The sequence below is a fragment of the Zonotrichia leucophrys genome, chromosome 12 (genome assembly GCF_028769735.1).
Source record: "Zonotrichia leucophrys gambelii isolate GWCS_2022_RI chromosome 12, RI_Zleu_2.0, whole genome shotgun sequence".
Lineage (NCBI taxonomy): Eukaryota > Metazoa > Chordata > Aves > Passeriformes > Passerellidae > Zonotrichia > Zonotrichia leucophrys.
The window spans coordinates 210,841-237,134 of NC_088182.1; the positions used below are offsets into that span (position 1 = coordinate 210,841).

A 26,294-nucleotide genomic window follows, 5' to 3' on the forward strand; every position below is an offset into this window, starting at 1 on the left:
TCAAAGCACAGAGGTAAAATCCTGCATGATTCCAGTGTTCTGCTTTCTGTAAGTACTGAGTTTCTTCTTGCCTCCAACTAATAGCAGTGACACTTGAAAAAAAGAAAGAGAGAGGCAGCTCTTCTGTTATTTTTGGATGGCAATTTGAAAAGCATTTTGGAATCTCTGTTTAACCCATTGTGTTAGGTTTCAGATGCACAGAATCTAGAGTACTCCAGTTGTAAACTCCAATGCATTCTGTTTCTGCAGCTGTTCTTGCAGAGAAATGAACACTCTCAAATCCCAAATATGCTGAGTTTCAAATAATTCTTTTCTAAAGCACAGACTGCTTTCTGCCAAGATTGAGGTAGACCTTTGTGACCTGATTTCTATATTTATAGAAGCCTAAACAAAGTTTTCTCTTGCAGAAAACAATGGTCAGCTTCTGAGCATGTGATCTCATGGTGCTGATGTAAAACCCTTTCAGTTACTGTATCCTTCCTTTCTTCCTCCCTTTCTTCCCCATATCTTTGCTGACCTTCTCCCATAGTTGTTGCTATGAGCAAGTGCTGAGCTGCGCTGTTGTATAATCCAGTCCTGCCTCAGCCCAGGGAATGAGTCGGGTTGAGATCTCTCAGAACAGATGTGCAGTTCCTGTGACAGAGGCTGAACTGCACATACCTGGTGCTGATCCCTTGCAGATTTGGTTGCTTAATCTACTTTTCAAAATGCATTCTTGTTTCCTGTGAGAGCTGTGGAACAAGACTATGCCAACTGAAAGCATTTCACTTGCCTGTTCTTGCTTGAAGATAGATTTTCACATCAAGTTTCCAGTGCCATCAGTGGATGCTGGCTGTAATAAGCCATTTCTCACTATGTGGAAATGAATAACTTATTTGGAAATGTTCTGTTTTTTTGCATGTATTAAATACTGTTAAGTTAGGGCCTTAGTATCAGATCTTTGTCAAAGAGCAAAATTAATTCTGCCTAAGTGACTAACATGCTTTTCAGAAATTTAACCTCATGTTAGATGTTATTATGGGCTTGTTCTTAATAAACAAAACCCCACTGGTTTCTTCTTGCTTCTCCCCTTTTTGAACAGCATTTGTACCTTTCTTGCTTTCCTACACCCTTTGTGCTGGACTTCTCCCCCCAGGCAATGAATGACTTGTCTCACACAAGCTTTGGCTTCTGCGTACAGCCTAGATGCAACTAATGCCACGTGGAGGGGTGCTCCAAGGACTGCTACATTTTATTTTGTTAATGGCATGTTTTGCGCATTGGATTTTTAACCCACACTTGCTGCATGGATGTATAATAATGACTACTCTTTTGTTTAACATTAGATAAGCATGAGATCACCGTGGCACAGCTGCATGTATAGTCACTCTTGAAGCAATTACACACCTAATTGGCTGGCAATCTTGGCATTCTCAAAATAAACACAAGCCTTTTAAAGAAAGGGGACATATTTATGTATGAATAGTCAAATAAACTTGTTGGGTGTCATCAATGGAGCCGTCTGGCACTGAACAGTTGTCTGATGACCCTGATCCTGGAGGCAAATCCCAAGATCAAGAAACCAAAAAACAACATGAATCAGAGCAAAAATTATCCAAAATAACGCATAATGCTTTGGAGAACATTAATGTCATTGGTCAAGGCTTGAAGCACCTGTTCCAGCATCAGCGCAGGAGGTCGTCTGTTTCTCCACATGATGTCCAGCAAGCTCAGGCTGAGCTGGAGCCTGACCTGGATTTGGAAAGCCAAAGCGTCTGTGCTGAAATTGATGGTGTCTCCACCCACCCCACAGCTCTGAACCGGGTGCTTCAGCAGATCAGAGTGCCACCCAAAATGAAGAGAGGGACCAGCCTGCACAGCAGGTGGGGCAAGGGAGATGCCCCGAAAGGAAGCCCGCAGATCAACCGAAGGTCTGCTCAGGATATTCAGTCGGGTCGGCCCAGATCATCATCCACTACAGATGCTCCCACAAACTTGTCTGTGATGGAGATTGCTTCTTCTATCTATGTAGGTGGAGAAGAGGCCACAGCAGCAGCAGTAAGTTACTCAGATTTACCTTTGATCTTTATCATCTCCTTGTATGTTTTCTTAAGCCCTTTGAAATCTTGTTTTGAAAAGCAGGCTTCTTTCAGCAAATTCAAATGGTGCTGTGTTCAAAAGCTTCTTCAGTGGTGAAGCAAAGAGCTTAAAAGATGCAAGCATTAGTCATTTTCTCACATGGCAGGTGGCTGATTTTATATGTATTTGATCAGTGAAATGAGAGCTACATTTGAAACATATTAGGTTGTTTGAATGGCACACCTCTGTCAAACAAGGAGCGATAGGCTGAGCAGCAGCCAGAGTGGTCCTTCTTAGCAACTGTTAGCTAGTTCCTGCAAGAAAACCTTCCGTTTACCTACATGACTTTTTTAATTCCTCTCTTATTTTCTTTTGTATTTTATAAAATTAAAGAGTTCTAGTGTGAGTGGATGGTGTTGTTGGTGTTTTAGGCTGTGAGAGGCTCTGGGAACATGGGCTGCAGCCTGTGCTACTGTCCAGCCCCTCAGTGCTGGGTTGCTTGTCTGTGGTTTAGATCATCCTGGCTGCTCTGCTGCTGAGGGATCACTGCTGTCTCCTTCAGTTTGTCCTGCCTGTGTGGGAAAAGCAGTGATGAAATGACAGTCTCCGTTCTGTGACACGTTCTTGCAAAGTTTGCCTATCAGCCTATTGATGATATCAAGAAGCAAACAGCATGTCTTACCATTTCTCCCCTTTCCCAGATCAATTTAGTTGAAGCATTCGTGAAGTTGCATTTTTTTTGTTTGTTTGTTTGTTTGTTTGCTTTTTGGAAGACTAGCTTTCTGATTAGGTAATTTTAGTTTGCTGAGGAAACTGGTTCAGAGAGTCCTCTGAAAAACAGCCCTTAATAACAAAGGTGTCTATGGAGGCTGGATATACTTTTTTCCTCTTGCAAGGAGTCTGCCTGGAGCTGTATCTGAAGCTTTTGCCTCTTGCTGACTGTTACAACAACAGAGATAGTACTGAAGTAGTTGTGAAAGGCATGCACTCTCCTGGGCTGGTTAACTTTGCAGTTAGTCAAGCCATTAAAAGTTGAGAGAAAGAGACCTCATAACAGCTTCAGGTTTACTTGCATATTGCCACTCTCTTGTGAGTGGACTCAGGATCTTTGTTTCAGGAGAATTTTAGGGAAATTTGTTAGTTTTTTGAGTTTGTACCCAAATCCAGCAACAGAAGTTTATAAAGCAAGGTCTGGTTTGTTGATTTCAAACTGTCATCCCTTTACTTCATGTATGAGCAGGGAGATTGAACAGGCCAAAGCATATTAGGTAAGTAATGTGGGAATATGGCGAAAGGCCTTTTCTCCCAACTGTGCAGCTTTGTCTGATGAAATGTTTGCCTGGATTGGTGGTTTCCAAAGCGGAATGTGGGTAGGACGGTCCACTGGAGTGTAGGAAGGAAATATTTTTTGGTTTGTTTTTATATTTATTTTCCTTTATAGTTTGTGTTTCTGTGTATGTTTTAAAATAAGCATATTATAATAGTTGAGTAGTAGATATACATAGTTTATAAATAAGCATACATGTATTGGGAGTCCATGCTCAAACGTTTTGTACTGATTGAATGTGCAAAGTTTGGAAACCACTGGGGTCACGTGGCAGGAGTGACAGGAAAAATGAAGACTGTTAATCTGATAGCATTTTGCTACAGCATCTTGCAGGTGTGAGAACAGGTTCAGGAGTCACTTTTTGGCATATAAGGCCTTGTGATTAGGTGAAGCCTAATCCTCTGGAGCAGCGTGCGGTTCCTGGCCTGTCAGGCCATCACCCCTGGGAGCCATCCTTGGTGCTGCTGGCTGTGGCCTGAGGGGCTGCACTGGCTTCTGAGAGAGGGACTGGAGTCTGACAGGAGAAAACTGAATGAGGGGGGAAAGGCCACCTTTGGGGACTAAACCATGGGAGACCTCTGTGATCAGTTGACCCTTGGTAGAGCTTGGTGAATTTCTAGCTGCTTTATAATATTTGCACCATCTTATGACAGACAATAACAATGCATACTGTAGGTCTGAAGTGACGCGGCCAAGGAAATACTGCTATGGAGAATGAGACATGAGAGGGCGATGTGAGTGTCAGTCCCTTGTACTGAAATCACGTTGCATGTGCCTGTTTTTCTGTTACTACCTTTTGTCTTTTAGCAGGTAGTCTGTAGGAGAGGGAAGAAGGATGGGCGGGAGACTTGGACTCTTTCTTTTCCTGGGAAATTTTCGCAGGTCAGGGTGGTGTACCTCATTTACTCTCTTGAGAGCAGGTAACAGCACTATCTCACAGTGTGGCACAGAGGTTGGAAGAGTTATTCAGTAGTTTAGTGCCTTTCAAATGTGGGGATCTCTATTTTCTCATGCCTCCAAGAGCCAGAAAGGTCAAGCCTGCTGCAACATTGCTATGCAATCTATATAATGTTTAGAGCTGTAAAAATCACATGAACTATGCTTGACTTAATTTGCACAGGAAACAAAATGTAAAAATTGAAAAATAGAAATGTTGGGGTTTTTTTACGGAGAACAACAGAATGTTGTCTGATATTCTGTGAAAAGCACTGTGTGTCTTTGCCATATTAACATAATATCTTGCTATTATTTCAATCTGAGGCGTACTGTCTTGGCTATGGCATGTGTCTATACATACTAGGTTTAAAGTATGTTGATGCCAGTTGAAGTTACAAATTAATGGGAGACAGCTTGCAGGTTAAATGCAGATGATTGTACAGCTTTAAATAATATATAGCAGCCTTTACTGAATTTTCAGTATAGAGATGTAATGTATTTGTAAATTAGCTCCATGTAAATTTTAAATCACTGATATAATTATTAGCAGAGCTCCTTGGTTTGTCAAATCAGTAAAGCATAATGCAGTCATTTGGTAAATCACCCTTATAACAGATGTCAGTGCTGTTTTCATCGGAGAAGCCAGCTTAGCATTCAGGCTGCTGTGCTGCTGGAATTTATCACTATAAATTAATGAGTTGTTAAGTTGCAAAAACTAACTCTTCATTCAACAATTTGTATTGGAAAATTATTTACAACACACTTCAAATGAGAATCAGTAAAGAGCCAGGAAAAATCTGAAATCATTAGAGCAAACTTAAAGTTTGATGTGAATTCAAACTTTAAACACTGTCTTTAAGTTATGAGGTTTTGAAGTTGTTTCACACAGTATTACTTTAACCCTAAGTTCTCCTATTTTATTTAGCCTCACTGAGACTAGATTACATAATGAAGCTTAAGAAATAGAAATAATTTTTTTGAAGTGTCTGGCAGATAATGCTCACTCATCAGGGTTGAGAGTCCTCTGGAACCCCAGGTCCTACCAAGCCTGTATGGATTATCTCTGCATCTAACTTTCACTTAACTTTTTTTGTTGGTTTGTACTCACTTTCTCAACACTTTGCCTATTTGTCTCCTTCAGCTTTTTGTGATGTTATCTTTTAAATAAATTTTTGACCTTTTCCTTTTAATAAAGCCACAGCAATTTCACTTCCTTGGTTTTGGTGTTTGCTGTTGACAGTGATGCTACACTGACTCACCTTCCCTCAGCAGAGAGTATTTCCTTCAAAATTATTTAAGAATTTCATAAATCCATCTATAATTAGAAAAATGTCACTGAGCTACAGCATTGATCCATCTGTTATGAACATATGGGCTACACAAGCTACAAGGAACAGAGAAACAACTCATAGAATGGAAAAGTTGTGATTTAATTATGACAAGAACTATGTAACATAGGATTTGTAGTCAAGCAATATAACTGTTTTCTGGTTCCTGTCTTCCATGATTGTTTGCTTTGCTGGTACCTCCCCGTGTGGTGACACAGCTTGTTCCCATTGGTGTGGGGTGTGTGTCAGTGGTTCTGGGGCTCCTCTGCCCTGTCAGGTAACAGGTGTTGGACTGCGCAGGGCTGTGCCCATGCCTTGATGTCACCTGTGTCACTGTGCTGGCGCTGCTCTTGTGGCAGGAATTCCTGCTCTCCTTTCCTTTCTTTCATTATTTTTCTCCCAGTATTCAGATCTATTCAGACAGTCAGGCAGAGTAGTGAACCTTGTGTTTGCTTCACATGCTCTGTACCTGCTCACTAGGCTGTTGAAGTGAGACGTGAAGGTCTCAGGGAGCTGCAGGCACTGCACACCCTTGTGTGCCCTGCACCCTTACTGCTTTTAAGATTTGACTGTGACTGCAGAAGGTTTTGCTATGAGTCCATGAAGGAAGTCATCACACTTGGATTGCTGAGAAATTAGCCTTCATTTGTATTTTATCAGAGGCTTATTTTATCAGAGCATTATTCTATATGCTTTTGTGGGTGGCTGTGAAATTGTCAGTGCTTCTTACTGGAACGACAGGAGCGTTACCTGTTGCAGAACTGTTTTGCAGGCATGGATGAGCAGGAGCCCACGTGCTTCAGTCTTGCTTACTACTGAAGCTTAAAGACCTGTTAAACACATCTGGGCTATTTCCATATCTACCATGTTTTGTGGAGTCAAGCCCTGAGCATCATCCTTCTGTGCAAGGCTGCACAGGGATTAGAGTTTATGCTTAACATTGCCTACATAAATGCTGTGTTGAACTTGGCTAAAGCTTGTGATTTATTTTCTTGTTGGGTTGGTCCTGCTCAATGCTTATTACATTTGCTTTTTAGCAGTAGTGCTATGTCTGAACGCAGATATTTTTCTTTTGGAAAAGGAAAGAACCCTTATCAGCTTGGCCATGTCCACGAGGTAAATTGCAAAAGTGCAAAAGGAAATTTTGTAATTAAATTCCATGGTGTACTGAGAAACTCAGGCGCCTGTCATGGGGCAGCTGTGGAAGGGCAGGGCTCAGAGCAGGGAAGCTCTAGGAGCTGAGTTTTCCAGCCAGCTCCTCAGAGTCCCCTTCTTCCTGAGTCGCATGCAGAGTACCGTGTGCGAGGAGAAGATGTGTGCAAGATGTGGTATTGATATTAGTTTGTCTTGGACTTTTTAAACTTCTGAAAGCTTCTATCGCATTACCGTTTTTCCACCCCTTTTTTTCCTGGTGTCTTTGTTCCAGCTATAAGAACCAGATAGAAGTCATCTTTCTTCATGTGCTGGGCACCATTCTGTCATTTATGTTGCATTTTTAAAAATAGGTGTAGCCAGTGTGTGTCTTTCACTCGTTCTCCTCAGTTTCTGGCATGTGAGATGTCTTCTTAGGCCTCACACTTCTTTTTTCAGGAGCTTCCTCTTTCCCCAGTCTTCTTATTTCACATGGCAGGGTCAGTTTCCAGCTGTCTCCTGATTAGATACACCTACACTTTCCTTTTCATGTCTGTAACCCCATTACACACACACACAACCTCCCCCACTAAACACTGTGCCAGAAAGCTTAGGAGGGTGATGTCCTCAAAATGTTGTATTGTTAACTGAAGTGGGGGGTTGGGTTGCTTAGGTGTTGGTATTTCTTTCTCCTGCCAGTGTTTTATGTGTGGATGCTGCAAAGTTTTGGAGAGAGGAGTCTTTATTTCTCGTCAGTTCTGCAAAGCCCCTGGGCCAAGGTTAGACCCTGGGTGCTGGGGCCAGGTTGCAGTGTTACTGCCTCGGCACTCACAGAGGCAACAGAGCTGCTTGCTCAGGCTGTTCAGAGAGTTTAGAGGTTCTTTTACCATACAACAGAAGCATAATACAATCTCTGCTTTAAGCACTGGTTTATGTGAAGAATGAGGTTAAGCCTGGAGCAACTGTCAGAGTTTAGCAAGGGCTGTGATCGTGCCTTTCAGGTAAAGGTGGTGTTGGAACTTTGCCTGTAAATAGGTTGACCTTGTGTTTGTATGGTTCTTCAGAATAATAAGTTTTGGATGAGCCTGATTCTGTGGTGCTGAGGTCCTCCACTCTCATTGAAGGAATGAAGGACATTGAGTATTTTGTAGTGTAAAGGAGAATAAATTCTTAATAATCCTCTGCACACAAAATGTTTTCAGTTCACACGATTGTTACATTCTCTGTTTTCTTAGTTTGTTGTTGAAATAGAAGGGCAAATGTTATCCCAAAACAACAGATCAGATTTTTCTGAATACCTCATTTACATATATTTGCATGTGTAATAATCCTGCCACATGTTGTTAGGCTTTGTATAGAAGCTGAGAAATGAGATTGTCATAGCATTGAAAGTGTAATAATTAAAATCTTACCGAGATACTTCACTTGGGCTTTTATTTCAAGCAGTCTAAATATTTTTGCATAGATCTTTTCTTGTAGAGGCAACCCACTGAGTTGAAAAAATCGGGATTGTGGTTGTTTGAAAATGGCTGAGCCTGCATGGATCTCATTTGGGTCTCATGTACTTACAGAGCTTTTTGTGAGGTAATTAATTACGTGTCAAGACCAGAACAATATTGATGTTTGAGAGATATGAAATTATTGGTACTTTGGTGAGCAGTTGTGTCCACGTGAACTTTTATCCATGCGTGTGACCCACATGCAGGACCCAGCACCTGGCCTTGTGGAACCTCACTGTGATGTTTACCATTATTTCTACCATGTATGGCTTGCTGTCACCTGGGCATGACACCAGTGCTGCTGTTGGAGCATGGCTGTAGTGAGGTCAGGTTATTCAGTCTGGACTCTGGACAGGCAGTTGGTTTGGAATGTTTGGTGGAAGCCCTTGGCTGACACCTTCTGGCATCACTGAGAAGACAGACCAGCTTGGATTAATTTAGTATGAAGCCATTTGGTGGATTTGCAGCTTTTTGCCTCCATAGGCCCAGACATTTTCTGGTTGCCATTTGTTTGTCTTAGGGCTGCAGGAATGATGAGAGAAAGGATTTACTGTCCTGCAGTGGGATTCTCATAGACCCGCTTTTCAAGGCTCCACTCACTTCAGTCCTACTATATCCTGACAGAACTTCACATGTCCTCATCCACTTGTCAGTTTTGACAATAAGTTTTCATAAATATTTCAAATGTCTTTGGTTTTGGTTATCAACTTAAATCTATATTCTGTTAATGTCCACATTTTAGAAAATTACTGCATATACTTTTGGCATAAGTTTACAGTCTTCAACTTGCAGCTGCATCAATAATTTTCCAGATAAAGTAGATCCTATGGGTATCACAAACCTACCAGCAATAAGCTTGCTTTTCTTAATTACTTACAGTGACTCCTTCCAAGTGTTCACACTGGTCTGCACACTGCATGATAGCATAAACAAGACAGCAAGGTGCCATCCTTTCAGTATATGTAGCACAGTTGTGAAAGAATGAACAGTTTCTCTCCAACTGTAAATAGTCTTAGTTGTAACTTATTTGCCAGATATTTTTTGCAAATTCTTCTGTCCTAAACACCATGCAATACACCTAGGAGAACCACCTGTGTAAAGGGAGAAGATAAGAGTTTTTTTATAACATTAAAACCATGTGGAAAGTCTACTGTGGCTGAGAACAGTATGTCCTGGATCTCTAAAAGATGACTTTGGCTTTAACCCATTTTCCCAAAGAACAAGCAATCTTAGCACCATACTCTAGTGTTGGCTCTCCAGTTCAGCTTACATTGGTGGTGCGCATTTGGTAATTTATTTTTTTTTGTAACTGATGGAAGTAAAATATTTGTAGTTTTGGCCGTAAGGGACTGGAAATGCTAAAAATTATTTCACTTTCAGCATCTGCAGCTGAATCATGTTCAGCCAGCACCAACTTGCACAGTTCCCGTGAAGGCAGAACTTGTACTCTTTTGGGAGGGTGAAGCAGGGGCTACCCTGACAGCCAGGCGTACAAGAACCTCGCTAGACAGTGCACAAAGATCATTTCAGGACAGCAGGAGTTTATCTCTTCTTAAAAGGGGCCCTGTACACCCCTGGAGCTGCAGGTCCAGGCTCCCAGCATATCCGAACAGGGTTGTGTCGTTGTGTCCAGGGCAGCTCTGGCTCCCGTGTGCCTGTGCCACTCTGCTCCCAGTGGGAAGCCAGCCCAGCGTTTGTGCAGGGTGATAGGGCTGCACTGTTTGTGTCTTGCAGCAAGATAAGATACTGGCAGATCACTGGGGTGGCTTGCAAGTTGAGACAGGTCAGGAGTAGGCTGAGGGTTATTTCACAAGCTCAGAAATTAGTCTTCAGTTGCTTAATTGCCCCAGAAGCCCGTTCTGCAGTTGGCACTGTTTTCCCTCTCTGGGAGCAGTGACCTTTGTGCAGCAGAGAGGGGCATTAGGCTCAAAGTCTTGTGGGCAAAGATACACACACACTCTCTATGGGAAGAGCCAAGAATTTTAGTATAACCGAAATCTGAAGGGTCTCATCATTATTAGTCCAGATCTAATTTTTGCAGAAGGAAAAGTATTATTGGTATTAAAATGTTATGCACACACTTCTTATTTTATAATCTCTCCCCTCGGTTTACAGTCACCCCTCCAGTGTTCCTCAGGTCCTACAGTTGGTGATGTTGTTCTGGGCAGGGTGGAGGTGTTATCACCTCAAGTTGCCAACAACTAGTGTCCTTCACTGGAAGGTTACTTGGTTGCTCAATTATAAGGCTAAAAATGTAACCTTCTCTAGGCAGTGCTGTTAAAACTCAGTGCTGCATCTTCTGCTGACGTGTTCAGCCATGATAGAGCAAGCTCTGGAGACAGGTGCGTGCTGCAGCAGGTAGCAGAGCCACTGCAGATGTGTCATCGATGTTTTTGACTGGTCTGCATCTTCCACAGTAGAATACCATCCAACATCATCCCCAAATCTCTCTTAGGACTGGGGTCAATTTCAGTAAAATCATGATTTTGAGCCATTGGGAAAGGAGCTGCACCATCTTTATCCCCATGGTCTTTAACTGCAGGGATGTCACCAAAGTGACAAATGCTTTGTTTGCCTGTTATTCACTGTACCAACACTGTCTATGATAGTTACGGTGCTAGTATCAAATTTCATGGCAAGTCCAAAACATTTTAAGTAATTTCTATTTGTAGATTTGACTGTGATATATTGTGACGATGTTCACAGGGGTTCTTGGATAAGGGAAGAGATGAGGATCTGACTCTATGTTTCAGAAGGCTTGATTTATTATTTTATGATATATATTACATTAAAACTATACTACAAGAATAGAAGAAAAGATTTCATCAGGGCTGTGATTGGCCATTAATTATAAACATTCGACATGGGCTAATCAAAGATCCACCTGTTGCATTCCACAGCAGCAGATAATCAATGTTTACATTTTGTTCCTGAGACCTCTCAGCTTCTCAGGAGGAAAAATATTAAAGAAAGGATTTTTCATAAAAAATGTCTGCGACAATATATATCTTATGTGTCATCCTTTTTGCAAACTTGTCATGAGTGCTTTCTGAAGCAGTTATGTAGAAATTCTAAGTGTAATTTAGTTGGAAATTAATGTTAAAATAATAAAACCTGGGCTTTTGCTTTGCAGTGGCCCGCCCATATAGGAAGTGAGCGGCAGAGAGGAGAGATGTTGAGTGGTACCATGACACTCTGCCAGGGTGTTAGGATTAGGCAGGGTTGTGGCACCACTGGGTGTGTTTATCTGCCTTGTGCAGTTTGCAGGTGGAAGTCCTGAATAAAAGAGCTAATCTAATCTCCCGGTTCCAAATGGTGTGCAGGAAGGAAGGATATTTTTCTGGGGCATGTTCAAGTATTTTACACTATGGGAATGATGTGACTTTCCTGGTGAGAAATGGAAATCTGCTGTACTCGAGCAGCAAACCGGTGCTGGCCAGGAACAGAGATATGGTCCCTGAAAAAACGGAAGTAATTTTTACTCTAAGCAGTGCAATGCTATGCCCGTGTCCCACTTTCTGTGAGCGCTGAATGTGGCAGGACAGGTGAGTCTTACCCAAAGTAAGACTGCCTAACCTAAAGCAGACATGGAGGCCTGGGTTAGCAGTGTTCGGGACTGAGAGGCAAAGTCGTGCTGATGGTGGCTGCAGCCTGTGCTGCAGTGGGGCACATAGGCTTCTTTTTCCTCTCAATCAACCTAATTTGTGAACTTGTTGAGAATTTCCTTGGGAGTACATGGCATCTTTTAAGTTTGTGAGTTTCTGGTGATTTTTAAATGTGAAGGGCTTTGATATACCCCGAATGTGGAAGTGTTCATGGTAGGTTAGATGAGGCTCGGAGCAAGCTGTGCTAGTGGAAGGCATCCCTGCCCACGGCAGCAGGGTGGAAGGAGCTGGTGTGTGCAGTGCCACGCCAGGCAGGGGCAGGGAGAGGCGCTGGGCCGTTCTGGCGGCGGTGCAGGTGTGGCGGTAGCGCGGTGCTGTGCGCAGGTGCGGCGGCTCCGGCCCGCAGGGGGCGCCGCGGGGCCGCGCCGTGGAGCGGGGTGCCTGATAACGCGGGGGGAGCTCAGACGGACCTACAGCAGCCCGTACCTGCTGCGGGCAGAGACCTGCGGCTCACCGCCCTGCATCCAGAGCGCTGAGGCGTCTTTAAGTGTTTCATTTTGAAATACATATAAAATAATGGGTTTATCGAAAGGGTTTATCCTGAGAACGTGTATGTTTCAAAATATGAAATTTTAATCTTCCAAACCTTCTGCAATAAGAAAATGTCTCTCCTGTTGATTATCTCAAAAGGTCCTTCTGTAAGAGGTTATCAGGAAGATCCCTTCCTGTTCATTTACATGTGTCAAGCATTGATGTAGCATTCATACATACATATTTCTTCTAGCTTTATATGGTTCTAAAAGATAATTTTTTTAAAAACTGCTAAAAACTCTGTATTTGATATACAAGTAAAAAGCTGTAGAAGATCTCCGTGAGTGGGATATTAAAACAAGTAATTATCTTCTTTACTGCACATTTTAGAAAAGAAAATTATTTACACAATATTTTGTACCAAAGATTAATTCCAATTGTGCTTTGTGTTCTCATGAAGGGGTATCAGGCAGAGGCACTAGTTCATTATGTCAAGTTCATTTTAAATTTGAAAATAAAATTTTATGTCTTTTACTGAAATCTTGCTTTTTCTCCGTCGTGTTCCTGGATAAAAACAGAAGAATTCACCAGTTAAGCTATTGCACAGAAAATAATTGCTGTAGGAAGGTAATATTAGAAAAAAAAGTGACGATAGCCCAGCAATAGGGGACTAAGGCATATGTTCAGAGCAGGAGCCATTAATTAACTGTGAAGATCATAAGCATCAGTTTGGAAATGCTGAATGTGAGGCCTTGGCTCCAGAGACAAAGGAGAATGTTACTACCATCAATTCTGCTAATCTGGCAGTCCCATCTCGGTCTGATGTGGATTATTTCCCAGCCAAGCTGGCTCCATTCCTTATCTGTATCTCTGTGACCCAGACTCTGAGCCACAGGAGCCTGCTGGGGAAGGGAGAGCTGAGAGTCTGTGGAGGAAATGAGGCACTCTGTGTGCCAGGTGCAGGACAGTGGGCACCCAGCCCTGCGGGTGAGAGGGGATCACCCGGAGCCGTTCGGGGTGTATCTGCTGTCAGGCAGCATGGAAGCAGGGCGGTTTGGGTGCAGCAGATAAGGTGCCCGGCTGGCTGTCCAGGCTCCAGTGTTTTACTCCAGTGCTATGGTGGACTCCCACACTGCATCACTGACTGACTGCGTATGTGCACACACTCACACTCTCTCTTACACTCACGCTCTCATTCTCATCTCACACACACTTGTCCTTTTGGTCTCTGCCGCAGTAGGCACATGAGCTTTCCCGGGCACACAGCTGTTCAAGGTGTTGGTATGGATTTTCTGAAGTAGGAATTGAACAGTGTGCATGAGGCTTCTGAATATAGCCAAACTGCAGAACAAGAAGTACTGACCCAGTTCAGGGAGGAGGAGGATGCAGCTGCTAGATGCAGAATCCCCATAGCATCTGGTGTCTTCTCTGCCAGTACAAGGAAGTGCTTCTAGTGTCCCAGTCCGTTTCATTTTCTGTACTGTCAGCTCTCCGTGGTCATCACAAAACTGAGGCCTGGTAACTGGGTAATGTACTTTCAGTATATTCCAAAAAAAGGAGGGCATTATGAGAAGGAGTCCAAGTTCTGTCAGGGAATACTTTCCCTGTACAGAACATGTCTGCTTCCAATACCCCTGAGTTACCCCTGACTGGGCAGAATGCTACTGAATCCTGCTCTCATTTCATAGCTAGGATTTCGGTGCTGAAGAGTGCATCTATTGATGTTACTTTTGAATGACAGTTATAAAATAAACACCCCTGTTTAATCTTCTTATAACTTTCCCTTCAAGATCTATTTAAGGAACCATACTGACTGTTCTCATAACCTTCCATGGCCCAACTGCAAATGTCTCTTCTATCTCTAGTGTCCAGATCACCTGATGACCTTAAAAATAGGCTAGAAACGTTTTCCTTAACAAGGCAAATATTCTGGCCTAATATACCTTCCTTTTTCTACAAGACTGTACAATCATGCATGGTAGTAATCTGTACTTACCTAGTACCTGCCATTGGGAGGGGTTTTGTATGGAGTCAGTGCACAGCTGACTCCTAACAGCCAGGTACACACCATGGCCATACATACTGTGCTGTCTGGAGCCCCAGATTTGTCTCAGCTGAAGCATGCAACGGGATCCCTTTTAGCCACTGTGCCAGTACTTGGTACCCAGTGAAGCTAAGGTATGAGGAGAGTGCTAGTGAGCAGTACAGTCCTGGATAATCCAGCACTGATACTGAGTCAACACTCATCAGGGACATGCTCTGGCATGGGAGCTGTTCCTTATCCAGTAGTTTTGCTGATAGTTACTGAGAAACTATTTTTCTGTGTAGGTAAGACCATGTACTGGAGTGATCAAGCCATGGCCATTTCAATGTAGTGCACAAAGGAAGCCTTTCTATTGCATGCAGGAGGCAATTACAAAATGAGTTGGAAATAAAATCCTAAGAAGTCCAAAACTAAAATGGTGAGACAGGACTACTTCAGAAACAGAATTGTTCCCAGAGATTTTGAGGTCCTCATTGTGTTTGGGGTTTTTGGTTTGCCTCCTTCGTGTGTGAACATGCTGGCAGCTGCCCGAGCCCATGGGTTGAGAGCGGGCTCCCTCTGCACAGCACCGGCTGGCACTGTGTCTGTCCTGTGTGCTGGACTCCTGCAGCCCCTCGGAGCATTGCTGCAAAGCGAGGTTAGAGCCGTGCAGTCCCCTGTTCTGCAAGATTGTGCTGTGTCCCTCACTCACCAGTGCTGTGAGCGGAGGAAGAACACTTTCAGGATCCGAAAGCCACTCTTGTCACGGCATTTGAAGAACTGCAAGTGTACCTGTTTTTTCACACATTTTTATTGCATATTTATGGCGGGGAGGGAGAAATACTTTCTTGAATTATTTTCTAGTGATTGCAACGGGGTCTTCTGTGCTGATTCCCGGGGCGGAGTTGACACTCCCGTGCCACGGTGCGAATGCAGCGGGAGCTGCGCGGGGCCCGCGTCCGGTGCGGCTCGGCGGGAGCGCTGGGACGGGCTCGCCTGAGCCCCGCAGGGCCGGGCCGGGGCGGTGCCGGGGCGGTGCCGGGGCGGTGCCGGGGCGGTGCCGGGGCGGTGCCGGGGCGGTGCCGGGGCGGTGCCGGGTGTGTCTGTGCCCGCCCCCCGCAGCGGCAGGCGGGAGCGCCGCGCCCCGCGCTGCCCTGCCCGCTGCTGTCCCTTCCTGTGCGGCCCGGCCCGGCCCGGCGCCGGGCTCCTCGGGGCAGCGCTGGGCCAGGACGCGGCGCCAGCCCCGGCGCCCGAGGATGCGCAGCCCCCGCTGAGCGCCGCCGGCTGCCGCCCCTCGCCCGCCGCGCCCCGCGCTGCCCGGCCCCGCGGCGGACCATGGTGCAGCGCTTCAGCCTGCGCAGGCAGCTCTCGAAGGTGGGTGCGAGCCGCGGGTCCCCGCAGAGCCGCGCCCGGGCGAGGAGCCCCTCCGCCTTTGTTGGCGCCGGCGCGGACACAAAGGCTCGGGCGGGCGGGGGTCCGCCGGTACCGCAGCGGTGCCGGCTGTGGGGTCAGCGCAGCCTCCGCGCTGGGCCGGGGGTGCGCGAGAGGGGGCAGCGGAACCGACGGGCGTGCCCGAGAGGTGCCTGTGAGAGCGCTCGCACGCGTGCTTTGTCCTGGGCTGAAGGTCCTCAGCGGTGTGAGCCTCCCAGCGGCATACCTGCAGGGACGGGGGGCACGCCCTGCCCTGTGCAGGCTCAGAAACCCTCACTGGCAACACGGGGCTTCAGAACAAAGGAGCTGCCGTGTATAGCTTTTGCTGTTTATTAATTGAAAGTGTTCGAATTCGTTTCCGGAATCTGCTTTAAGAGAGAGAATAGTTAATCCAAGTAGTCTTGCAGATTGTCACTGAATGCAATGCATGTAGTTGCAAAAGCATTTGGAAAAATCCATCCGTGAATAAAAGTGAGTGTGTAGAACGCTGCATGTATGAACCGTTCTAGAGCTGCCAGCACAGCCCTGTTTGTGCACCCTTCCCAATGAGCAGAATTTACTCTGGACATAGGAGTTACAGTATTGGACTCTTAGAAGGCAAGCTGAACTTTCGCTTTACATTTAAGCTGTTCTTCATCCCTCCCACCACCTTTTGTGTATTTGTAAAGGTTTTAAAATGCAGTAATCAGAATTCTAAAATGCTGTCATCAGCATTTAAAATGGGTCAGAATTCGCATCCTGCAAACTGTCTTGGGAAATGCTACAGCTTTGCAATAATGTGGTATCTTTCTAATTAATTTGTAATTTTTTTTTACTACCTCCTCATCTTGATGTGGCCATTTCAGGGAAATGTGCAACTTGCATCTTCTAAGGGTTTGCCTTTTTACGTGTCAAGCTGTGTCTGCAAGCAGTAGAGGTCTCCACAGACACTTTGGAGTTTAATCTTCCCCTCAAAAGAGACTTGATCTAGTTAGTAATGAACTTTGTATCTAAGCTTTATTTATGTAGGGCAGCCAAAATAGTTTAAAATGAACTCATTTGGATAACTCCATTTTAATCCTTGTTTTTCTAGGTGAGCAGGGTGATTTGGAAAAATGTTTTCACTGATTTTTCACCAATTTGTTTTTCTGGCTCTGTCCATTTTTGTGTTGTCTGACACAATTGTGTCTTGCACTGCATTAGCTCTGATTGTGTCAAACCTACTTTATACAATTGTCTGGCCCTGATATTCTCTTGACTTCTCTGTTTTAATTGTAAAAGTTGCGCAGCTCTTACAGTATAGTGAACTGAAGGAGAAAATGAGAGCTTGGTCTGTGTTTACCGAAACAAAAAGCGTAGTTGTGTGAACAATTGGAAGAGATTATGTTTATCTCAGTTTGGATGTAGGACGAGAACTGCATCTCCCTGTCTCCTCACTGTGCCTTAGATGGACTGGGAAGTCCCTGTGTGTTGGGCACCTTGGCGGAAGAGAGGCAAATGGTGCTAAAACCATCTTTTGTCTGCTGGAAGGAAAGCATAGAAAATATGTATGATTTTGCTGATACCTTTATCAGCTGAAATTCAATCACTGCCAGACTGTAAAAAATAAACTGTAACTTTATTAGTATTTATTCTGTGAAAACCTCGATTCTTTTATGGATGGTGACTTACACTTCAGAGTTGGCAAATCCTTTTGTAGGACCTGGAGCACCTGCTCCCAGGGTGTGTCCGCTTCTTGTGTGAAATTGGGCATTATGTGGTGTGCGTGTGTTATGCAGCTGCAAGGTCAAAATTGCAGTTTCTAACCACATTTAATGGTGGACGCTTCAAATAGAATGTGCAGATTTGAGAGCTGCAAACTGAAAATGCTGCCACTGGTGCTTATAAAACTTGAGCAAAGCAAAAGCAGGACTTCATGCAGGAAGGAGAAATATGGCCTCATGATCCAGGCTTTAGTCTCCAAGATCTGGTTTTCCACGGGGCTATTTGCAGTGAATGACTTCCATCAAATCATTTCAGTTTTCCCAGTCTCCATCTTCCACCTATGAATGAGGTTAATGCCTTTCTCTTATTTTCATAATGGCTATCCAGTTTTAAAATATTGTTCTGGAAAGGGCTGTATCAGCACTTAACTGTGTCTTAATTTATGAAATGTTTGCATTTGATAACCAGTTTCCCCTGGCCAAATTTGGTTTGTTCACTTTATCTTCTGGTTCTGTGGGAGGTCTCCATGCCTTTTTTATTTTCTTTTTTTTTTTTTCCTTTTTTTCTTCTTTTTTTATGTTTTCCCTTCCTCCTTAAGTATCCAAGGTATTTTCTGAGTATTTTGATTCAAACTGCTCTCTATCTTGTACTGTTCGGAAGCCCTTGGAGGCCCTACAGTTACTGTCACCCAAGTTCTCAAGAAGTGCAGTTGCTGATGTGTTGCATTTGGAGAGATCCCTCACTGTTGGGGTGGTAGTACAAAACTGTATCTAGCTGTTAGACAACTTGAATTTTTTCAGATGTTTTAGATGGGTTTATGGAAAGAGAATAATGGAGACAAATTGAACTCTATTTGAGGATGTTTTCCTAAGTTGTCATGACTCCCCTTTTTTGAAAGGTACTCCTTTCCTGGGAAAGATTCCAGTGAGACAAGTAGTTAAGTTCAATTTAAAGAAAGAAAAAGCCAAAAGAAGTAATTTTTGTGAACTGTGATTGATACTCCATTCATTTATCCAGCACATTAAAATATTAATAATTTCAGGCCAAACTCTTTTGCTGCCAAGTACAATCTGGATTTATCAGCATCTGAAGTGTCTCTGTGTTGCCACTGGTGTGTGCGGAGCTTATTTATGGGAGAGGAACTTCAGTGTTTTATGTTGAAGTAGCGCGGAATAGCTGAGCTAAAAGAAGCTCGCCTGTGTGAAAGTGACGGGGTGGCTGTGTTTGACAGCCCAGGCTGCATTTCTCCTTGTCACTGACACAGGTACAAAAACTTCTTCCTGCAGTGTTGCCCCACCTTCCTCAGGTCTCTTAGCTCGAGTTGCCTGTGGTGTCGGGCAGATACCTCAGGATAGAGTGTGCCTGTTCACTACCAAGTAAAACGGTCCTTGGAGAGATATCTGCTGTAGCTTGCCTACACTTCATAATGAGGAAAAGTTAGAAGTAAGAGGAAGATTTGGAAATTTTATGCATCAACATGATTCTCATGTTTAGCAGAGCAGCAGGCATGCAGTTTCCCTATGGCTCTTCAAATTTGCCCGCTTGTGAAACTGGAATGGCATGGTTGTACCCGTGGCTGAGCAAGGCCAGTGGGGTAGTTGGATCTAATGAGATCATCTGAGCTACAAGGACATATTTGTCACCACATTGGTAGCTCAGTGGATTACCTTTAAATTAACCTTTTTCTCTTGATAGATGTGATGCAACTTACTGCTGAGGGTGTCTGATAGAAGGTTGCTCACTCTCACTGCAGCCTTTGTAGTGTGCTGCAATTCTGTCCCAGGCACACCTCACCATAACTCAGGTGTGTGCCCTTGCTTGGGTCGTGCAGGGGATGAACTTCTCGCAGTCAGTGCAAGGGCAGTTATTCAGAATTTTCCTGTTGCTTCTAAAGGAAAGGTAGCATTAGGTTGGCTTGTGTTGGCCATTTGAGTGCCCTGTTATATACAAGCCAACAAGGCATTGCAGTGTATTGTTCCTCACATTACTTGGGTTTGAATCTGTTCTTGCAGATATTTTGCATGGTGTACAGGGCAAAAGGCTTGTCTACACAAAGCTGAGAGGCGGCAATGTGCAAACAGGTCTCTAAGCATTGCTGGCTGTGCTGGTTTGGAATGAGTGACTAGAAATGCTGTGAACTTTTCTAGGTATAATGGGTTCTTAAGAAGCTTCCACTGCATCATCTTGCTCAGAGGAAAATGTGGGAAAATGTTACAGAGATGCTACATACATCTTACGAAAGGAAAATTGGCTTCTAATGCTCTGATTGAACAAGTTGGAATACCACGTTTCCTGAGGAGTTTGTTCTGTGTCGCTGTAACAGCTCCATGAATGCCGTGACAGTGAGGAAGTAAAATAGACTTGAAGCATCTTTCACATTGGTAATTAACAGGGTCTGTAAAACTACACCTGCAGAGATGTTAGAGGTAGGATTTGGGAACTTCTCTTTGTGAAGAAAGCATTACTAACAATAATCCAGAGCCAGCTGGAGGTCTGGCAAATTGCATGTAATGGCTCATTGCCAAATAGACTTAGAATGTATAAAGCTGTAAACACAGACTATAGGGGAATTCAGCTTACATAAGTGCATCTTTCTTTGTAATATTGAAATTCTGCAGCTTATGGCAGTTTACAGAAGATCACCATACTTTGTAATAGGTGCTTATGGGTGGCTGGATGGCAGTAACAATTGGAATTTCCTCCCATCAGGGATCAAAAGAAGCATTACAAGTGTTGGCATCTTTACTCTGAATTAGTTACCTTTAGGAGTTCTTTGTAGAGATTTTGGCTTGTGTAGAATTTTCCCTTTCCCCCTCAATTCCTTGTGACAAACCGTGGGCTGTTTCCTCAGCCAGTATTTCTTCAGGGGCAGAGAAAAGTTTGCTGTCGTTTTGCAAGTCTTTCTGTTGCGGATGTGACAGTCAGTGATAAAGGTGCACATGTAAACTAGGTCCTTTCCAGAAGGGACAGAAAAACCCTTATGCTAGTGGGGGGCCTTGGAAGTTCAGGGGAAATGAAATAATGGTGCCAGAGGAGTTAGTTCTTAACATTTACATGAATCCAGTTTGGGTCTCCCTCTTGTGACAAAGAATGTGACAATGGCTTCCAAAATAATTCTTATCAGAGATTGATTGTGAACAGTTGTGCTTGAGCAGAGATGAGGTTGAGGTTTCATTCACAGGGTTTTGGTTGTTCAAAGATGGGGTTTGCCTGTTCTTTCAGTCATATTTGTTCAGTGTTCCCAAAGTGGAGGGAGCTGACTTGCTCACCTTACAGCAACCTATTCCTATGGACAGGAAGAGTAAAGGAGCAAAATGGTTTTTGATGTGTGTGGGTGTTTGGTTGGTTGGTTTTGTTGTTGTGTTTATTTGTTTTGATTTTTTCCTAACTTGAGACACAGTTTGGGTAACTGTGTATTCGAATAGGGAGGTCAGCATTCCTTTCTTGAGTTCTCAGCTTTGATACAATTTAAAATAGATAGGAAGAATTGCTAAGGAAGCAAGGTTCTTGTCCTTCAAAGATTTGCTGTGAAGGTTTTAGTATGCATGGAATAGAAAATTGTATTTGGATTTGAAATATGAGTAATAAAATATTTCAGCAGCATATTATAAGTACTGTTGTTTGAGCTTTGTGATAGGGCATTCAAATAGCACACACTTAGCAAGAACAGAATCCAAGATCACCAGAAGGCAAACTGAAGTTTTGCTACAAGAGGGGTTTTGTTGAGTTTTTTTCGTGGAGTGCCCTTGGTAAATGTTCAACTGCAGCAAAATATTTTCTCTGTGTTATCTGCGTATTTTGTGGTCTTACTTAACTCTTGGAATCCTGTGAACATTGAAGTCATGTTCAGAAAGTCTGTAACTTGTAAAAGTCTCCATTCTAGAATCACTAGCTTCTCCCAAAGAAAATGAAATGTTGCAGTGCTTCAGTTAGCACAGGATGGCCTTTGTGCAGGCACAGTTTGTGCTTGTTCAGGCATGTCTGCCTCGGAAGTGCACTGAAACCCACTGCCTACACTGTGCTGTGAGAGGTCCCACGATCCTGTTGATAGTCGACAAAAACTTAGAGGGGAAAGAACTATTTCTATCATCAGGAAAAAATCATTTCAGCCTGCTGGCATTGGCAGCAGGAGCAGAGGAAATTAGGAATTTCAGGTTGATGGAGAGGTGGTGCTTCACTGGAGCCTGTGGACTGATGTATTGGAGTGGGACTAAGTTTCTTTTCTGCCCACCAAGAAGAATATAGCATTTTACTAGCTTGCATGAAAAGTAAAGAGGAAGAAGAAAATACTGCTTTTCATGCCAGAAGAGAGCAAGAAAGCTAAAGACTGCAAAGAAGTCATTATGCTGTTATAGATTTAAATAATTGTGTCACAAACTGCTGGGCAAGGAACTTTCCTTGGCCACTGAAGTTCAGTCAGAGTGCACGTAGTGTGGCTGAATCTGCTGTCTTTCCAGACCCAGATGGAGAATCGCTCGATAGGTGAAACCCTGCAGTGCTGCCTGGAATACTGGCAGGACCGGGGCACCACAGAGCTCTGTGGCCGCAGTGCTACAGGTTTCTCCAGGCAAATGCCTGTGGTGTGGCTGGCTAGCGAAACCAGAAAGCTGGTTGCTGCAGGGTTTTGGTTTCAGAGCTCATCAGCTGTTGTTCAGCTGCTTTTTACACTGAATGAATTATAAACATCTGCTTTAAAGGGAGATCCTTCCCATGTAGAGTCTAGTTTGGAGGGGCACTTGTTCTTCTGTTACTAATGTTCTCAAAACAATTGAGGTATGGTGATCTTTTCTTGTTCATCACTAACTACTTAATTTCTACATAGTCTTCGAGAGTTTTCTTATGTAAAGTACCATGAGAATGCCTTCATTCATTGTGTGGGAAAAACTGTGGATAGCTGGGAGGGACAGCAGGTCAACTTTAGCAGTTCACTGACAGCCTGTGCCAGAACGGTGAAGATTCAAAGCAAATCCTTTTACATGAGCCTAGACTTAATTATTTTGTTAGATATTTGGAAATCAGGACTGTGCTAGGTTTCATGTTATCCTAATATTGGTAAAATTTGGGAAGTATGGAACTTGCTGTTACTGCTCAGAAATGCAGAGAGTGGACCTTGCTGCAGATGTTACTGGAGAGCTGCTGGAATTTAGTCAGCGAAATATTTATTGTTTAACCGATAAATATTGAAATTGTATCCTTTTAGAATGCAGGTTAAATGTACATAGTGGTGGAAACAGGGTAATGGAGGGGATAAACTTTAATGCTGTTCTGCTTTTAACTGAGGAAGTGCCTGCACTACGTACTGTGCAATCTGTGTGTGGTGCTTTGCTGCCGTTGCCCTATGTCTCTGTGGGTTTTTGGGGTGCCCATTACGTGGCCGTGCTGCAGATGGGGCCGTGCTCAGGTTCATGCTGACAGCTGCATGGGGCTGGCTTACCTGGAGCTGCATGCTGCAGCAGAGGCCAGGGAGCTCGGCCTTCCCTGCTGCTGCCAGGCGCGTTCCCATGGCCCTGGCTGCCTGTCCTGCTGGTGAGGCTGCTTACTGAGCCTGGGGGCAGCTGGGGAGAAGAGAGACCCGAGTGCCGGTTGAGCTGCTTGTCTGCTGCTCTGTGCAGAACCTCAGAAGCTCTGACTGATGTGGCATGGAATGAGCACTTGGTGGAGCACTTGGTGGTGCTGTGCCAGGGCTTTGTAGTGTTAGCCAGCACACACGTGCTGCACTGCACTCAGCCTGACTGCTCAGGCTGTTCAGTAGTTTCTAGAAGTCATGCCTGAATTCTTGTCACGGTTCATCTCATGGAAAATTTTTAGTACGCTTGGACATGGCTCAATGATCATCCTCCTCTTACCTGCTCATGTCCTGGCCCAGCATGGCCAGGTTTCCATTTATAGTGTGTGTTACAAAATGTTTTTGTAAATTCATCCATCTGGAGTATGACCTTGTATTTTTTTTAAACTTACAAAATTAATAGTTTTAGCAAAGTAAAGGGAAATTTGACATTAATTAACTTCAAGTTTAGAAAGAAAAAGTGTTTAAGGTTAAGGTGTGCTGAAGGGCAGCCTTCCAGTGCATAAAGGGGCTCCAAGAGACCTGGAGAGGGGCTTTGGACAAGGGAATGAAGTGACAGGACAAGGGGGAAGGGCTACAAACTGACAGAGAACAGGCTTAGGTGGGAGATGGGGAAGAAATTCTTGAATGTGAGGGTGATGAGGGCCTGGCACATGGTGCCCCGAGAAGCTGCCGCTGGCAGGGGGTTGGGACTAGATGGTCTTTAATATGCAATTTAACCCAAACCATGCTGTGATTCTATGAAATGCTAAGAAGAGTTGAAACTAAAAACTTGACCCTGTGAAGTGTAAGCAGTTTGGGCAATAATACAGGGTTTGTATTATCATGAAGACTGAATTTTACATATAGCTGTTCAAAAATTGTACGTATACTTTTAAAAATACCTCACTGTCCATCAGCTGCCCTCTGTCCCTCTGTCTAACTCTGTCTTTCTGGTCACTGAGGATTCCCGGTCTAGAGTTCTAGCTGCTTTCCCCTAAGTAAACCCGATTTCTAGATTAAATTACTTTTCTGTTCCAGGAGGTAATTACCTGAGAGATTAAATTCTGTGTATGAAGAGAATGGTGTTGATGACTTGGCAGCATTTCAGCTAGAGGCTTGCTGCTCAGTGCTGTAAACCTTTTTGTTGTCATTTCTATGCTGAAAAATTATCTAACAGTATTTCTATCCTGTTTTTCAGAAAGGGCAGTAAATTACTTTAGCTACTTTGCTATGCCATGGAGAAGGAACACTTAATTACTCAAGTGGCTCAGTGGATATTTTGGCTGAAACTCCCTCTGCCACTGCAGAAATTCGTTCTCTTTTTAACAAATTGAGACACTTTTCAGCAATTATTTGGCTGAGTTGCTTATGAGGGGGTATTTTCATCCACTGCTCTGGACTGTCTTCTGGGTGAGGTTTATGTGTTGTCCTCTGTGGCTACTCTTTGTTGTCTTACAACAGCTCTTTTCAGCTAACCAATGACAGTTGTCATTAAAAATGTGTGGGAATACTCCAATTAGGAAGCAGAAAACAACTCGATACTATTGGAAAAATTTTATTGCCTACTTTGAGACCAGGTTTTGGGATGGGGAGAGTTGTGGGGCAGTCAGGACAGAGAAGACAGGACAGTGACCGCTGCCTGTCAGTGTGTTCCTGCTGTATTTGCGCAAGTCCCTCTGTGAGATCAATGCCAAGGATTGCACAGCTGGAAAAGAGGGGTGGTGCTTTTGGTGGGATTTGCTGTGTAACTCCTCCTGTACTCTTTAGCTGCCAAACATTAGTTCCAGTGAGCTGGGTTAGTGAAACATGCTCTACTGGAACTGTTCACTTACTGAAAGCTCAGGGAACGGCTCTGGCAGCAGCTGTAAGCAGGACAGTGATACAGAACTGGGGCAGCTGGAAAGGGGCTGCCTGGGGGAAGGAGCAGCCACGGGCCAAAGAAGACGCTGCCTTTGCCATTTGTTTGTGAGATATTGATTAGAAGGAGTGGAAGCTAATTGCCATAGCAACGAATTTCACTCTTGCCCCACTCTTGCGTGTTAGTTAGTTTGGGTTATGTCCATGGCACTGCCAGGCAGCCGCAAAGCCTTTTGGAGCAGCCAGTGCAGAGGGTGTTTGTGTGCACAGGGAGCTGTCGTTGGTGCAGGTGGGGTGTTTGCAGCGTGCTGTCCTGGTGGGCACTTAGTGACCGGCGTCCCAGCCCGGCTGGTGGTGCTCTGGCGGGACTCTGCAGCTGTGAATGCTGTTTAATGGTGATTTGGGGAGGTGACCCAATCTGTGTGGCCTCATTGTGACCCAGGTGGGACCTTACCATCCATCTGAGTGGTCATCAAGACCAAATATTAGGCAGGGCCTCTGTGGTGAGTTGAGATTAATAATGAATCGATATGTCTTGGGAGCAATGCATTATTACAGTAAACCTTAGAAATGTACCAACCTGAGTTTGACCAGAGCCTCCTGAAATAATTTTTACTAATTTTTTAGAACATGCTTTGAGTTAACCTAGACTGAGACAGGTGAAAATTTTAAATTTTAGTGAAGAAAAAAAAAGAAAAAGTGGTGGTCACAAGAAAGGACTTGTCTTCCAAATATTCTGCAAAATTAAAGCTTAAAACAGTATGAAGGGAAGAAATAATGTGATAATTCTGGTGCATTGTAGGGTTATCAGCAAGCTGTCCATTATGGTGACTTCTGCAAAGGTTCCACTCCAAGTATGAATTTAGAGCATGTGAGTCCTGGAACTACCTGTGTTCTTGCTGAGCAAGAAGATAGGAGAAGGTTCCCTTTAAAAACTGGTAATAGTCACTGATCAGCTGATAGGGACTGCTGTCAGAACAAAAGGTATGCTCACTACCTAAACTGGAAGTGCATTTGTTTCCTCAAACTGTAAGCCCAAGTGAGGTAGCAGTTAAGTCAGAAAACCAAGCTTGTGTTTTGGCTTTGCGGGAGGGCAGAAGGAGGAGTACAAGATTTGTCCTTTTTAAAACCATCTCTTGTTGCTACCAGTTTTTTGAAGTATTTCTGCAGTTCTTGCGCCTTTTTCATTGTTCTGTCTTTAAAGAAGGCCTTTGCAGATGTTGCTGTTTCTCAGGGCTACTGGGTAGATGTAGGACTCAGCAGTGGGAGTGGTTGGTAGATTGGTTTTGGGGGATGCACCCTGGTGGGCCACCCTTGGGACAGCATGTGGCAGAGCA

At 44.1% G+C, this 26,294-nt stretch overlaps 1 protein-coding gene across 6 annotated transcripts in view; it reads left to right on the forward strand.

Moving 5' to 3' along the window:
• The window catches only part of TMCC1 (transmembrane and coiled-coil domain family 1), a 73,484-nt gene that overhangs the window by 15,968 nt on the left and 31,222 nt on the right, over positions 1–26,294 (forward strand). The window contains exon 4 of one of the 6 annotated variants that reach the window (XM_064723868.1): positions 1,082–2,037. The exons of 2 other annotated variants lie outside the window; for them this stretch is intronic. In XM_064723868.1, coding sequence (XP_064579938.1) covers positions 1,492–2,037 — 546 coding nt within the window. In that variant the 5' untranslated portion in view covers positions 1,082–1,491. Of the gene's footprint in view, positions 1–1,081; positions 2,038–15,688; positions 15,813–26,294 lie in introns of those variants that run through there. 3 more of the 6 variants (XM_064723869.1, XM_064723870.1, XM_064723872.1) reach the window with 3 other exon arrangements.